Consider the following 16,970-nt stretch of genomic DNA (forward strand, 5'->3'; position numbering starts at 1 on the left):
TTTAGACCACATTTAAAAATCAACAGTCATTCATTTATCCAACAAATACTTTTGACATTGACCACATTGAAGGCAAATTTTAGGAACTTTGCCTGCCAATAAAATCTAGCAGTTCTGAATCTACATAGTCCATTGAAGCCATTCTGAAAAAGACTGCTTCTGCACACAGCTTGATGAGAACCAGGTGTTACTAGTTTTTGTTTCCAGCACTTGTCATATAATAAAGGTTCTATGTTGAATAAATATGTGATGATTCAGAATTAAAAAGAAAACTTGCCTTTGTCTTTATCAGCTTTTAAAAAAGGATACTTTAATTGGAGATCATATGGATGCTTTACAAGAACAGCAATAAGTTTTGAAATATTACTTCAGATGTAACGAATTAACTATACATTCTGAAAAATGAAAGATTGGAATCTTGTTGCATTATCCATTTGAGGCATTTCAGAAGGTGCCATCTATTTTCTCATATTAAGAATTTTACTATTTTAAAGTCAAACTTGGAATAATATGTAGAAGTAAATGAAGTGAAACATTAATGTTAAACATTAAACAGAAAGTACTTTTTAAACAAAATAAGAAACGATGCGTTAGTAACTAGGAGGCAAGAAGAATGTTTATTAGAGTTGTCAAAAAGTGGAATGGGTTACCTCATGGGGCAGTGAGTCCTCTGTTGCTGAAGATGTCCTGAGAGGATATATGATGATAATTCCTTGGGTAGATGGGGGGAGAATTCTTGAATGAGGCAGGGGATTAGATTGGTGATTTTGTAAGTTCCCTTTAATTCTTAAATTTTATTATCATTCTTGCATGCCCATGTTTGATTCCCAATCATGCTGTTTAGTTTGGTGTTTACTGCTTTTCCACTGTGCATGTAATAAAAAGAACCGTTCTGACGATAAAAGAAATGGTTTAAGTTCTTGCTCTACCATTACTGGTTGAGTAACTTTGAGAAAAATTAGAGTTTTCTAAGTCTTAGTGTCTTCACGTATACAGTAAGAAGTTCGTCTAACACTTCCATAGCATTTATTTGTGCCAGGTCCTCATTTAAGGACTTCACACATACTAACTTACTCACCCTCTCATAAGAACCCCATGAGGTAGGTACTATTTTTATGCTTATTTTTCAGCTGTGGAAACTGGGGAGTCTTACCCAAGGTTGCACATGGTGTTATTCCAATCCCTGCAGTCTGTCCACAGAGTCCCCGCTCTCAGCTGCTACCGTACACCTGTCCTACGATGCACATGGCAGACAATGGATGCGCAAGTGCTGTGAAAGCTGTGAAGTACCACACTAATGTGAGTTATGTTTTGTTACTATTATTATTCCCACAAATAAAGAAAATAACATGGATATGTTTAAACAATGAGAAGAGAGAAATAATAAAGTTTAAGTGATTTGTAGGAACACCAGCCTACTCTACCTAAAGGAAAATGTAGTATGTAGAAATTAAGTCCAACAGCATTTTAATGAATGAATTAATTCATTTTGGAGTATCTAAACTCCACAGTGCCTGGCCTATAGTGACGCTCCATAAATAACCGGTTGAACTTTCATTTCTGCTCCTCCACGAGTGCTGGGAGTGTTCCCACCGTTCTTTCTCATTCCTGCCAAAGCAGAGGAGAGCAGACTTTCCTGTCAGGCTTTTGGGAGTTTGTCTGTGTCCATTTTTGTCCGTGTCTCTTCATATTCTTATTTTTTTTTAACTAATAGATACTAACCAACATGAGGAGAATGCTTATGTTTATTGTGTTGTTGTTATTGCTATCGTAAATTATATTTTTTTACAAATTAAAATTATTGCTGGTGTGTAGAAGTGCAACTTATTTTTTTAAAAAAACACTTTTTATTTTGGAATAATTTTAGATTTACAGAAAAGTTGCAAAGATAGTACGGGGAATTCTAGCATACTCTCACCTACATGTGCCCCTAATGTTAGCATTTTACATAACCATTGTACATACCTCAAAACTAAAGTCAACACTGGTACGTTATTCTTAACTAAGTTTTAGACTTTATTCAGACTTCACTAGTTTTTCTATTGATGGCCCTTTTCTGTTCCATGATTCCATCTAGGATCCCACATTACATTTAGACGTCATGTCTCCTTAGTCTCCTCCGGTCTGTGACAGTTTCTCAGACTTTCCTTGTTTTTTATGGCCTTGACAGTTTTGAGGAATACTTTTCAGGTATTTTGTAGAATGTCCCTCAATTTGAGTTTGTCTGATGTTTTCCTCATGATTAGACTGGGGTTATGGGTTTTGGGGAAGAAGACCCCAGAGGCCAAGTGCCCTTCTTATAGCAGCACATCGGAGAGTGCATCACGTCAACATGATTTACCACTGGTGACGTTAAACTTGATTGCTGGGTTAGAATGGCGTCCGTCAGGTTTTTCTGCTGCAAAGTTCTTCCATCTTCTATTCTCTTGATGTTCTTTTAAATCAAAATTAATCAACAACTATTGGAGTGTCATATGCAAGGGCCCATATTAGGCTCTGAAGGAGACAAGTGGATTTCTTGAACATAGGAGACAATCAGTGTTAGTTATAAAATGTACTGTTTAATGGGAGTCTATGATTGTTATTGTGTCAGTCTTAGTGGTGGTGGTGGGAAGGCAAAGAAGCAGGTGATACTCAAGGCAGGCAGGAGAAGCACATGGAAGTTGCATTCCTATTGCCCAGTCTACATTGCCTTCAAAACTCACTCATTCAACGAATATTATTAAAGTGCCCGTGATGTGCCAGGTACTCTCTTAGGTATTAGGGATATGGAGATGAAAAAAACACACAATTCCCTCCCCTCATGAAGTTATAGTCTAGTGGAGAGACAGACAGACAAATGACTAAAATATGTGGTATGTTAAATAATGACAAGTGCCAGGAGGAAAATACACTAGAAGGGGATTAGGAATCATGCACACCATCGTGCTTGTATCTGTGGGTGGGTGGTTTTGGGGCTGGTCTGCAATCTCAATAGAGGAAAGACCTCAGTAAGAAGGTGACATTTGAGTCAAGACTCGCAGAATGTGAGGGAATCTGCCATGTAGATATCTAGGGTCGGAGCAATCCACACAGAAGAAATGGCAAATGCAAAGTCCCCAAGGTGGAATGCCTGCCATGTTCAAGGAACAGCGAGGAGAGGCTGGTGTGAGTGAGGAAGAATAGCAGGAAATAAGGTTCAGGAGTTCCACAGGGATGGGGGGCAGAATGTGTAGGATTTTATAGGCCAAAGGAAAGGACTTTGGCTTTCACCCTGCACAGGATAGGAAGCCAACTGGAGAGTTTTAATCAAACCTGATCCAATTGTGACTACTTGTAGTAGGGGAAGGGGTAAAAACAGAAGATTAGAAGATTAGAAGTTTGGACTGGGGTAGTAGCAGTGAAGGTGGTGGGAAGGGCTCAGATTCTGGGTTAAAGATTTGAGATTGAGAGCAAGGTAATGAGATGAAAGAAAACCTTTTTTGAATTTATAATAGCAAAATGTGATTTTCCTCATTAAAGAAAATCACTTTACAACAACAACAACAAAATAACTTGATTAAAAAATGGGCAGAAGACTTCAGTAGATATTTCTCCAAAGAGGATATACAAATGGCCAAGAAGAATATGAAAAGATGTTCAACATCACTAATCAGGAGACAAAAAATCAAATTAAAACCACAATGAGATATCGCTTCACACCCAAGAGGATGGCTGCTATAAAAAAAATACAGAACATAAGTGTTGGTGAAGATGTGGAGAAATTGGAACCCTCATGCACTTTTGGTGGAAATGTAAAATGGTACAGCCACTGTGGAAAACAGCATGGTGGTTCCTCACAAAATTAAACAGAAAATATGACCCAGCAATTCCACTTCTGAGTATACATCTAAAAGAACTGAAAGCAGGGACCGAAACAGATATTTGTACACCCATGCCCACAGAAGCATTATTCACAATAGCTAAAAGGTGGAAGCAACCCAAATGTCCATCAATGGATGACTGGATAAACACAATGTGGTAAATACATACAACAGAATTTTATTCAGCTTTAAAAAGGAAGGAAATGCTGACACATTATAACATGAATGAACCCTGAGAGCATTATGCTAAGTGAAATAAGCCAGTCACAAAAAGGCAAATATTGTATGATTGCCCTTATATGAGGTATCTAGAGTAGCCAAACTCATAGAAACAGAAAGTGGAATGTTAGTTGGCAGGGGCTGGAGGAAAGAGGGAGTGGGCAGTTGTTTAATGAATGTAGTTTCAGTTTTGCAAGATGAAAATCTGGAGACTGGTTATACAAATTGTAAATATACTTAACACTAATGATCTGTACATTTAAAAATGGTTAAGGTGGCAAATTTTATGTTATGTGTATTTTATCACAATTAAAAATTTAAAAATGTAAAAAAATGACTATAGACACCTAACTTTTCAGAAATGTATCTCTTTTGAGTTGTTTACCAGGTAACAGGAGTCAGTACGGGCCAGTTTTAATATTCCTTAATGTTATTACCCTGATCAACTGCATTGTGTTCATTTTTCTCCTAGCATTTACTACTATCTAACATATATTTCACTCATTTGTCTGTCTGTCTCCCCCCATCAGAATACAACTTCATGAGAGGAGGGATTTTCTATTATACCTACGAAAAGTCCCTCAAGTAGGAAAAATATAAATAAGCACAGGTTTTTACTATAGTAAATCTGCTTTATGGCTAGTAAACTATCTCAGCCAATGCCCGAGTAACTATACTGACTTTATATCCATTACTAAAAAAGAAAAAAAAGTACTATATGCAAAAATCTTAAGATTACAACTTTAACATTGAATATTAAAAGTTCCTTAAATTTAGACAATTAAGCTCTATTTGGTAAAGAGGTCAAAAAGTTATATTTTGTTATTTATGATATCAAATGGAATGGTCTTGTATTAGCTGTGACTACCATGTTTTTTGCAATGAGGGTTAGAGTTTTCTGGAAAATCCATGCTCAAATCATCAATGTTAAGATTTCTTACTACATAAAGGCTATGAAGCACTGAAGTGTGATTATATTGGCTCTGCAAATATTGGGAAACGTTATGAGTTTGCCATTAGTGTAAGAAAAGCTTCAGAATATGTATGCAAATTTGGCAAATTGAGTTGGTTTTCCCCATGGTACTATGAATAAAAGAGACATTTTAACAAATCATAGATTCACAGAAAATCTCTAGTTTTGTGGTCTATTTCCTCAAATAATAGGAAATGAATTTTGAATAAAAAGTATGTGGGGACCTTGGATGAACGGTTTATTTTTCATAGGACTGAAGAAGTGCAGGTAGAAAGGGACAATTCCTAGAATATCTGGAGGATCTGACTAAATGAATTTCTACCTAAGCTATTACTTTACAATAACTAAAAGGTGATAATTTATCTCCTACAGTGGCCTTTCAAGTTAAATATAAAAGAAATTCAGGCAGAGAAAATTATGCAGAAAAAAATTTGATATTATACTTAAAATGACCAACATTTAAATGATTTTTTTCTCTCGCATTAATCAACTGACTGTTACAAGGGAAACTGACACCCCTCCTCCACTGAATACAAAATTCAACCCAAAAAAGTAAGCGGATGTTTGCACCTTGATTAGAAACAGAAAAAGGACGAACCCATACGTTACAATTTGTAAACAAACTTCTGTATAAGCACCAAAGACCGAGGAGATCATGCATTAAAAAATCTGAGGTAACAAGGCATTTAAAAATAACCAAGGTTTATTGCTACTGCCGTGATATCACCGACTGCGTAAGCATTGCAATTGAGTTGAAAATATATGGACTAGCCTGGGTATTTTTGCAATAGTTTAATGAATGATGATGATGCCACTACTGCAGCTGTCCCCAGGTAGTTAACCTCTTTACTGAATTTCTTTACTATTGCTTTTGAATAGGGGACTGTTTTCTATTTTAGGGCACTCGTGGGGTAAAGAACCTCACTGAAAAATTTATATCCGTTTTGCTAATGTGGGAGAAAGATGATCCTCTGGACCTGTGATTTGGAAATAAAAAAAAAGACCGTTTTTTTGAGTTCTTGCCTTTCTCTTGCTGACATGATGCACAAAACCCCACGAATATTCAGGTGCACGGCTTGAAAAACTAGGGATAAACCCGAGCTGAAGTCCTGTCTTTATGAGGCTTTTGTAAAGGGAGAAACAGTACGCAATTTTAATCCTTAATTGGCTTTTGGCGGATTCCAGCCCCAGGTCACTTTAGTCCTTCGTTTGTTAGATGTTTTCACCTCACAGTCTTTAACCAGGGTCCGGCAAAGAGAGGGCCGTGACCCGGCCGCCGCGGGCGCTCACGTGGCGCTGAGGGTCTCGGGAGCCAGCAGGACCAGCCTGGCCCCCCTCAGCCCGCGCCACTCGCTTCTTTCTCAGGTCCCGCCCGCCGGGAGCTGCCCTCTTCCAACATGGCGCCGCAGGAGGCGGGTTCCGTTCGTCAGCTCCCGGGGTTCCGGCGCCGCGCGTTTTGGTTCCGGAGTAACAGTGCCCTGGCCGCCGCCTTCCTCCTCCTCTCGCCGCTGCTGCCGCTGCCGCCGCCGTCACCGCCGGGACGCGCGGCCTGAGGCGGCCGGGGCTGAGCCTGCGCGCGCCGCTCCGTCTGTCTCCGCGTGGGGCGGAAGACTCGCCCCCTGACCCTCCCGCGGAGGGCCCCCTCGGCGTTCTAGTGGTCTGGAGGTCCCGGGGCTCCTTCCTAATAGCCCGGGACTGAGTCTCCTCCAGTCGGGACCTTCTCCTCATCCACTGAGGAGGGGTAGACTTCTGCCGCTGTATCTCCCCCAAACCGGGTCCTTCCTCTGCCATCTCTTCACACTTACACGGACGGCAGAGAGCTTCACCATACTGTTTGATTTCCTTTCCAACTCCAGAACCTTCTGACCTCCGCTAGTTCCTGCTGGCCCCTGCCCGCTTCCCAGTGCCCCCCGCCAGGAGACACCCTCAGACCCCATACGCCCTGGGTCTGGCTTGGTACCTGCGGGCCCCTGCCTGATCACTTCTTCTCTCTTCACCACACCCTCATCCTGCAGTCCCCTGTTCTCCACCCCTCACTCCCTTTGTCACCTCTTGAAGTCCCTGCCTAACCCCGGGCCAGCCTTTATCCCTCTACCCCAAGATGTGAGCCCCTTTAACCTGTAATGCTCTGGCTGACCCTTGGCCCCTTCCATGCCATGGAGAACCAGGTGCTGGTGATTCGCATCAAGATTCCAAATAGTGGCGCGGTGGACTGGACAGTGCACTCCGGGCCGCAGTTACTCTTCAGGGATGTGCTGGTGAGTGGTGATCTCAGTGTCCACATCCCCGAGCGGGGGGGCTCAGGGACTTGGGGAGTCGGCAGCTTGACCACTGGTGGCATGTGTTAGTGGCGATGGCAGTTTTACTGCTTCAACCACAGCATTGATTAATTGCATCGACCGAAACCTGACAGATGTGCAGGGCTCTGGGGAAACGGATGAATGAGACTGAATGCCTGCCCGCAGGGAGCTCACAGCCTGAACTGAGGCATACACACAGAGGCAACTACCTGGGATGCAAAACGCTGTCTAGAAGAGTTTTTTTCCTCAGTGTTTCAGGGGATATCCCTGGCCAGATTCCAGCCATGTCTTTCTACTAAGTTCTCTGATCTTGGTGACCAGCCAGGAAAGGGAAACGAGGGCAACTTTAATTTACCATGTTTGAGCAAATTTAAGGCCTCATTGAGTGTAAGACATCTTACCACTAAGAAAGAAAAAAACTGCCTGTTAACTATGATATACCCTCCGTCGTACAAAAATAGCCCAATTTCAGAGATACTAAAATATAGGGAAAATGTGCATCTTAGAATTGATGATATGTTACCTTCAGGATACTCAGAATATATTTCAAATAAAACTATGGAATGTCAGAGCCATAAGTTAAATTATGGAATGTAGGTGGCCTGTTCAGCCCATGTATCTTTTTTGCAGATAGTTACTGAGGAGCAGTGAGGTGACAAGACTTTTCCAAAGCTGTGTAGCTCCCAAGTGGGAGAGTCGGTACCAGAACTTAAATTTCCTTAGTTTTACTTAGTAATTTTTTCCCCCACATGCTGCAGCCATATTTCATCTTTCTAGTATTCATTTGGGATAGACAGGGTACATTGTGCCCATTTTCTATACTGAACAACAGAGGCATGGAAGGCAGAAACTGATATTCCAAGAAGCACTGTTGCAAGTAGCAGATCAATGGTGGAACTTACCTGCATGATAAGAGGGGGCTGGGTGACAAAGGTTCATGGGAGGAGGAAGATTGCGATGTGATTTTTTTTTGATTGTCTTGGGTGACTTAATCGAAACTTGATTTCTATAACTTCATTTTGAGTTGTGACCATTACTGACCCCCCAGCCATGCAGATGTTCAGGTGCTTAGGCCAGGAGTGTAGAGGCTGTAGTGAGCTAGCAGCCTTCAATCCCGTGCATCAACTGCCACCCTTCTCTTTGCACCCAGAGCTCTGCACACACTCACATGTGTATATATTTCGCCTCATGATAGGCCCACATTCCTTCACATGGTCCTCTGGGCACATCCTGATTGGCTTTTGCCTGCCTGGCATCAGCTTCATCTCTCACCACACCCCTGTGAGCATCCTGTGCCCTGGCTATGCAGAATTACTTTCATTTCTCCCAAATGCCCAGGCTGTCTCCACTCTGCCCTTTTCTTCAGTTGGCCAATTCCCACCTCTCCTTCCAAGCCGAATTTTGCTTTTTCTCCATGTTAGTCTTAGTGTGTGCCCCACCTCTGTGTTCCCACAGTTTCGTGTAGTTACCCCAGCAAAGCACACATGTTTGGTCATGATTCTTTGTCTCCTCCACTAGATGATAAACTTGTGGAGAAGATGTATGTATGTTTTCCCTGTTTCTGTTGCTTCATAGGACCCTGAAATATTTGCTTAACGAGGGAGCTTAAAAGAGGATACGTGCAGTTATGGTTCTGTGGACAGAGCACTAGGTTTTGAGTCAAGAAATTTGGGTTTAATTGTAAGCTGTCCCCGTAACTAGGGCAGTCACTCTATGCCTCTGAGCCTTAGTTTCCTTGTTGTAAAACAGGAATACTTATACCTGCCTCAAAGACTTGTGAAGATTAGGTGAGATTGTGTCTATGAGGAGAAAGATGAGCTTTCTCTCACTTCAGTCATTGAAGCAACAGAAGGTATTATCTTAAATAGAGTAGTACAGTGTTTAAGACCACAAACTCTGGAGCCAGACTGTCTGGGTTTAAATCACAAGTCCTACCACTCGGGAAAGTATCTTCTGTGTCTTAGTTTCTTCATTTGTTAAAAATGGGGTGGGAGGGGATAAAAATAATGCCTACCTCATAGAATTTTGAGGACTGCTTGAGCTGGTACATGTGACGCATTTAGAACAATCCAGTGTGTAGTGAGCACTCTCTAAGTGTTGTTATTATTGGTGTTATTACAGCTTAAGGGGTAGGGCTTGGTCTTTTGCTTCTTGAGCATCTCTAAGTTGTATCTGGCCCAAGGCTGACTGGCCTAAGAGTAAACATTGCACAAGTGGCCTACTGCTAGAATTCAGAGTGCCATGTGTCTGCACACTTTTGCTCAGGTAAGCCCAGGTGGACCATGTTTTGTCAGGAAGTCCTGATGAAAGACTTGTGGCCATGGACGCTACGCTGTCTCCCTCATAGCAAGTTCTGTGAGTGTTCAAGCCCAGATCCTGGTGGACTCCTGTGGGCTTTTCTCTAGGTCCACTTCATCTCTTCATCAAGAAAAGACAAAGAACCAACAGATACATCACCATCTTCTGGCTTGGAACTTCAAACTTTAAAGCCATGTAAAACCTTGAAGCATCCCCTTCATGTAATTCTGACTTATTTCAAATGAGGAGGCATGAACCCCAAAAGGGGAAAATGCCTTGCCAAAGCCACAGAGCTAGTGTTTGGCAGACCCTGACACAGACGCCAGAAGCAAGTTGTAATCGCTGAGTCAAGTGTAAGTGAGTGTCTTGGACCCGAAGTCAGTAGTTGAGGGCTCCAGTTGCTGCTATGTGAAATAGCTGGGCGACCCCGGGCAAGTCTTCAGACAAAAGACAGCCTCTCTGGGCCTTGTCTTTTGTCCGAATCGTCAGGGACTGGTCGCAGTGTGAAGGAGACCTACCTGGTCCTGAAGGGAAGAGACACTTGGATTATCTGTTGTATGTGTTTTGTAGCTTTCTGTGTTTCTCTTCTTCCCTGAAGAACGAGTCCCTAGTTCTGGGAAAACTGCAGGAGGTTGGGAGAGTGTCCAGTCTTCTCTGCTCTGCTCTTTGTATTCTGTGGTCTCTAAGTCCCAGCTCAGATTCCCTTCCTCTATGAAATGTCTGTCTAAACTGAGCCTTTGATTTTTCCCTCCTCCTGAGTTAGCAAATACTATTTGCTATTTATGTTTTTTGTTTGGTTCTTATTTTACTATAGAGCCAAACATACTATGCTTTATATTACTAATCTTTTAGGTTTGTCTAAAGTCAAAGATCAAGTCCTTATTTTCCTGTAACCTATAGCTTTGTGAGCTTATGCTCCTGGCATGTTATAGATGCTCAATTATGTTTTTGGTCTGTCAGATATTTGTCTGATTTATTGAAAGGAAGGAGAAGAAAAGAACCAAGAAATGATCACCATTAAGATATGTAAACTTCGTTTTTCTTTTGAAACCTTCTTCAAGTTAGGTAAAATGATTATGTTGTCGAAGGTAGGAGACGGTCAGTTGTGAATAAGTCACTTAAAATATTACTGGAAAATATACATAAAATCATTAAGGGTACCCTCTTAAAAATTACTAGTAGATATTGACTAATTTTCAAACTTCTCACTGCTTTGTCATTATGATAGCCTCACTTTATTCTCTTTAAAGAAACAAGATGGTTGCGTTCACATGGTTCTCTCCAGCAAGTTTGTTTTTTTCTGTCTGCTTTTCCCCATATCACATGTAAAGCACGTGTGGTACCTTATTTATGTTGATGGGCGAAACCACGCCATTGCTGCCCAGTGGAGTCTTCAGCTGGTTGTTAGAAATTTGCTGTTTGATGGGGTCTGCTGTTCATAAGTAGGAAGGATCCTAAATTAATTTGCTAATACTGTAGAGGGAGAGTTCACATCTCAAGATTGGTTGTCAGAGTGAGCAGAGTTCCCTCGAAGTAACTAGTGATAACCTAGACTTAGAGGGTTGGGGATGGAGCAGTTTTTCCCCTCTCCTTTTTTTTTTTTTTCCTTTTTTAACCTATACTAACTAGAAAGGGTCTTCAGTAAACGCTGTGGAAGGATGAAGTCAGTGAATGAATGACTATCCTCCATAGATTGCTGGGTGCTGGAATTTCGAGGTTTAAGCTTTGTAATGTTTCAGTGATCAGTGCTGTGGTTTTTTTTGTTTGATTGTTTTGAGACAGAGTCTTGCTGTCACCCAGGCTGAAGTACAGTGGTGTGATCATAGCTCACTGAAGCCTCAAACTCCCTGGCTCAAGTGATCCTCCTGCCTCAGCCTCCTAAGTAGCTGGGACTATAGGCGTGTGCCGCCACACCCAGCTAATTTTTAAATTTTTTGGTAGAGATGGAATCTCTCTGTATTATGCCAGGCTCCTGGCCTCAACTGATCCTCCCACCTCAGCCTCCCAAAGGGCAGGGATTATAGGCATGAGCCACTGCGCCCGGCCAGCGATTTGTGTTATTTATTTAGCGGCACTAATATGGTACTTGCCATGTGCTGAACACTCTTCTAAGCACTTTCCAAATATTAACTCATTTAGTCGTAAAGGTAGGTACAGTTACAATCTCATTTTACACATAAGGAAACTGAGGCACAGAGAGATTTGTTCACTCTCCTCTGAAAGGCAGAGCCAGCATCCAGCCCTAACAGTTTGGCTCCAGATTTCATGTTTTTAGGCTTTACACTGGACTGCCTGTGTACTTTATTCCGTATTTGCTCAACGGTTTTCTATCAGTAAATACTTGCTCCCTATGAATGTAGAAAGAATTTTTTAACACTAAAATCCTTTACAGATACTTCCTCAAAAAGTTGATGTTTCATTTACTGAGACTAGAGTTAGAGAAAAAATAATCTCTTTTGGCTCTAATGAGCAAGGGCTGCCTGAGATAGTTCTCTTTGATCAATTTTATATGCACAGATTTATTTTTGAAAAAAAAGAAGGCACTGTAGAGGCAAGACTATTATGCAAATTGCCACTGCTGCAAAAGCTTCTAAAGAATTGCCTTTAGAAGGAAGTTGCAGCCAGCACTCTGCTAAGTGCCCTGCTTAGAAGGGCTGTGGGCTCCCTGCTGAGAAATACCGCAAGCAGCTTTGTCAGCCGGCTGCCTGGTGCCAGTTCTTGCGCAGCCTGGGCGGGACTTTGTGGCAGAGCTCCCAGAGAGAAATGAGGTCTGCAGGCCATTTGGGCTGGACTGGACATAATGGAGGATAACTTCCCCAGAACTGAGGTGTACTGTGCCTCCTCAGTTAAGCTTCTCAGTAGGCTAATTTTCAAGTGTTTCCAACTTTATAGATTTATTTAAACATTGATATTATATATACTTTTAAGGTTTTTTATTTTTTGTAGGCCAGATTAACTTTATTTTGGCGTCATTAAGTATGTTGCTTAAGAGTAAAGGTTGATAAGAATCGTTTGTATTAAATGTAGCATTATGGGTTTACGTCATCATCAAGGAAACTTGTATGTTGAACTCCCATCATTATGAGTGCAAGGCACAGTGTTGCTTGTTATATATCAGAACTACATTGTTGAAAATGTCTACAATGTCCAAGCTTATGTTTATTACATTAATTTTTACATTACCTCTGCAAATATTACTAGATCCATTTTGGAGGCTAATCAAATTGAGACTCAGAGAGGTTAAGTGATTTTTTTCCAAGTCATACATCTAATAAATGCAGAGCTGAGATTCAGCCTAGGTCAGTCTGATTCTCAAACCATTTTATCTTTCCACTGTAGTATATTCCACAACCTCCCATAGAAGAAACCAACTTTTTGTAAATACACTACAGTGTATTTCTAAATACACAACAGTGTATTTCTATATACGCTGTTGAATTGTGAGTAAAAGATTATGTTATTAATACAGAGTAGAAAAGGTTTCCTGAAGATTTTTCTCCCTGGAATAGAGATTTAAAATCGGGGTTTACATTGCTGGGCTAAGTGTGATTATGAGCTAATGTTTTTATAGTTTATGCCAACATTTCAAAAATCTTTCCCAGGTTCTCATATTTCCTCTAGGATTTGCCACATGTTAGCAATAAAGAAGATGGCTAATTGTGTTTCTTTATTCTTTCTTTGTTTAGGATGTGATAGGCCAGGTTCTGCCTGAAGCAACAACCACAGCATTTGAATGTAAGTCTGGCTTGTGTACTTTCTTGACTGTTTCTTTCTGCAGTAATTTTTTAAAGGGTTTATGAGTTGCATTACTTTAGAAACTGACAAAAACAGATTATTTATGATTATCATATGGTACATTTAAATATTTATAAATTAATACAAGTTTAATGATGATACTTAACTGAGTAATATTTTCTTATTTAATCATATCTTGGGTGAGCATATTTCTACAATATAGCTTTAATTACCAACGTGACCTCTATTTGCTCTTGCTCCTCATTGTAATAATGTTGCGGGACCAAATGAAATGTGTAAACTACCTGTAGGCCAATGATTATTGATAAAGAAATTTTAATCCATTGCTGTTTTAAAACAGCAACAAAATAGAGCTTTTACATGAGAATTGCACAGAATAATTCTGTTTTAGTGGGGCTTGGCAGGATTGCTGGTTGATGACGGGAACACTTCAGGTCTTTAGTCCTTCCTTTCTCTCCATAGCTGGCTTGGGAGCAGGGCTAGGATGGCTTGGGGACTGGAAAACTGGTTTTGACATGAACCATGTCATTGCAAGAGAGATCATGGTCTGAGTAATATTAAGATGAGAGTTTAGGCCAGGCAATTGGGCTCATGCTTGTAATCCCAGCCCTTTGGAAGGCTGAGGTGGGAAGATGACTGGAGGCCAGGAGTTCAAGACTAACCTTGGCAACATAGTGAGACCTTGTCTTTCCAAAAAAGAACATTAGCCAGGCGTGGTGGTGTGCACCTGTAGTCCTAGCTATTTTAGAGGCTGAGGCGGCAGGATCTCTTGAGCCCAGGAGTTTGAGGCTGCAGCGAGCTATGATCGCACCATTGCACTCCAGCCTAGGCAACCCAGCAAGACCCTTTCTCTAAAAAAACCAAAGGATTAGAGTTTAGTCAGTAGCATAGACACTAAAGTGCTGAGAAGGATAAAGTAAGAGTTTAGAACTGTGGTTCCCATCTTTTTTTGAAGATGAGGGCCACTTTTCAATGTAGAAAAGTTTCAGTTTTTCCACACAATAGTATACTTTTTTGTTCCTATTTTTTAAGAAGATGATTACTGACAGAGAATACAATGGGTACATCCTCTTTGGAGGACAATTTGGCAATACTTATTAACATGTAAAATGTGCAAAACCTTTGAGTTAGCAGATCCACTTTTAGAAAGCTATTCAACAGAAGTAGCTACACATGTGTTGAATACTCCTCAAGCGAAGTATTCATTGTGGGATTATTTTTAACAGCAAAAAATTAGAAACAAAGTAAATACCTAGTATAATGGCTTAATAAATTATAATTATCCATAATTTGAAGCAGTAAACAGCAAATAAAAAAGAATGAGTTAGGATTTTTGCATTGACATGGAAAGATATCCATGATATATTATTGAATAAAAAATAATATGTATGATATGATCCCATTTTGTAAAAAGTCTAACACTTCTCCCCCAACATCATGTATATATTGAGAGACAGGCTCTGAAGAGTGCCCACTGCAGTGCTTTCCAGTGGCTTCCCCTGAAAAGTGGCTTTGGGACCTGGGAGGTGAGGCAGTGGTAGATGAATGAGCACACTTTTACTCTATATATTTCCCTGTTGTTTGAATATTTTTCAACAATCATTATTTGTTTTTAACTATAAGTAGAACTTTTAATGTAATTAGTATTTTATTAATCACACTGGGCTTTATGTGCTATGGCAAAATAGTACATATATCTGAAATACATGTATTAGTGTTGCAAGCTGTATTGAGATTACTTTTAGTAACTGCTTGGGAGAGCCAGGAGTTTCGTGGACAGTCTGATAGTTAAAATTTGGAATATTTACTGTTGATGGATGATGTGCTAAGAGCATTTCATGGGTTATCTCATTTATTTTAACCATCACAAGATCCTCATGAAGTACTTTGAAGGACTGTTATTAGCTCTGTTTTAGTTGAGGAAAGGACATCTCTTTTAAGCAACTTACAGTCTCACAGCTAGTAGGTGATAAAGTGGAGTTTCTGGAGTAGATTCTAGAGCATATATTCTCAACCACTGTGCTCAACTTGTCCTGAGAATTGTCAAAATTCTTGAAAGCACATATTCTGGTTGTTCTTAAGCATGGCAAAAAGCAGCTTACTTTCTACTTTCTACTTGCTTTCTGGGTCCCCAAAGTGTCTTAATAACTTGTGCCTGCCTCACTAGCTTCCAGTTAGGGTTTATAATAATAATACTGATTATTTTAACTATAATTATTGATGGCTTGCTCTGTGCCAGGCAACGTACTAGATAACCTAGGTAGGTTGTTACTAATCTTTACACTGACTCTGTGAGGTAGGAAAATTATACCTGTGAGGAAACTGAAGCTCAGAGACATGAAATGATTGTTGAAGGTGATTGCTGGGAAGTGGTGGAGCCCAGATTCAAACGCATGTCTTTTTGACGGTAAAACTTGCACTCTATAACCAAGTGTGTCGAAAGCCTGTGAAGTGTAAGTATAGAAAAGTTTAAACCTTGAGATTTAAGTTCTGTGTTATCATGCTCTTCCTTTTCCCCCATGAGGGACAGCAGCTCTGTACCCACCTGTGTCTGGACCAATTTTAGATGAAAAACAATTAAAATAAAAACATACCCACAGACAAAATAATGACAGTCTTTAGTTTTTTATGTTTGGATTATCATGTACTTTCCATTATAGACTTGGAATCCTAGACTGGCTTTTTTCGTGATTGCTCTAGGGTGACTTTATTTTCTGAACCAAAAATCTGAACCAATGGAATCTATGTATAAGAAATAGTTGAGAGGATAAAACTTTTAAGCAAATTTACTGGATTTTTGGGGGATAGTCCAGTGGTTTATGGGTTTGATAGAACAACCCACAAATAAATACAACTTTAATCAAAGAAATATCTATGGTAATATATTTAATACTGAAAAGTATACCTAACACTAATTGATTTTTTTATACAACAGAGATGGTGTTATACTTAGTGATACAAATTAAGCAGCAAGAGAAAGGGAAGCTGTCAAATTTACCTGTTTTATGTAAATATAGAGAAAGTTGAAATATACTTGAATATAGAAAAGAGGGGAAGGGTCAGGATGTTATAGAATCTCCAGTTCTGAGAAATGCCATCTCTTTGTTGAAACCACTGGTCGGTCATTCCAGGTAGGGTTAATCTCTCTGCACAAGAGCAGGGAACCCCCTCAGCCTGCCTTCTGGTCGATTGTGTGTGTTTTCCTCCCTCACTACATTTTGAGTCTCTTGGTGATAGGCACCATGTTTTATTCCAGTTTCTCTCTTCTTAGTAATGAGCTTACTGCCTTAGAGGAACACATTTGCTGAATGAAATGGAATGTTATATGTATCCATATTAAAATGAAAATTATAAAATGCACGTGATCTAAAGCTAAATGAGTAATTTGCTTTTCTGGATTATTTGTTCTGTTGTCCAGGCATGGGATATAATCAGTTGGTGGTGGACAATTCAGACTTCAAATTCAAATTCCCACATTTGACTGTCCTGAGGGGGCAGAGGGTCTGCAGTAGCTGTATTCTTTCTGATTTCTATTCCTGGGGATGGTATTTCCAAGGGGAGTTAGGGCTGGGTGAAAGGAGG

General features: G+C 40.3%; 1 protein-coding gene across 1 annotated transcript in view; it reads left to right on the plus strand.

Moving 5' to 3' along the window:
* Positions 1-6,525: 6,525 nt before the first annotated feature.
* The window catches only part of MAP2K5 (mitogen-activated protein kinase kinase 5), a 267,464-nt gene continuing 257,019 nt past the window's right edge, over positions 6,526-16,970 (plus strand). Inside the window, exons 1-2 of the mRNA XM_012658123.1 lie at positions 6,526-7,292; positions 13,319-13,367. Of these exons, the coding sequence (XP_012513577.1) occupies positions 7,158-7,292; positions 13,319-13,367 (184 nt within the window). The 5' untranslated portion in view covers positions 6,526-7,157. The remainder of the gene's footprint in view (positions 7,293-13,318; positions 13,368-16,970) is intronic.

Source organism: Propithecus coquereli, unplaced genomic scaffold (genome assembly GCF_000956105.1).
Source record: "Propithecus coquereli isolate 6110/MARCELLA unplaced genomic scaffold, Pcoq_1.0 Scaffold573, whole genome shotgun sequence".
Classification (NCBI taxonomy): domain Eukaryota; kingdom Metazoa; phylum Chordata; class Mammalia; order Primates; family Indriidae; genus Propithecus; species Propithecus coquereli.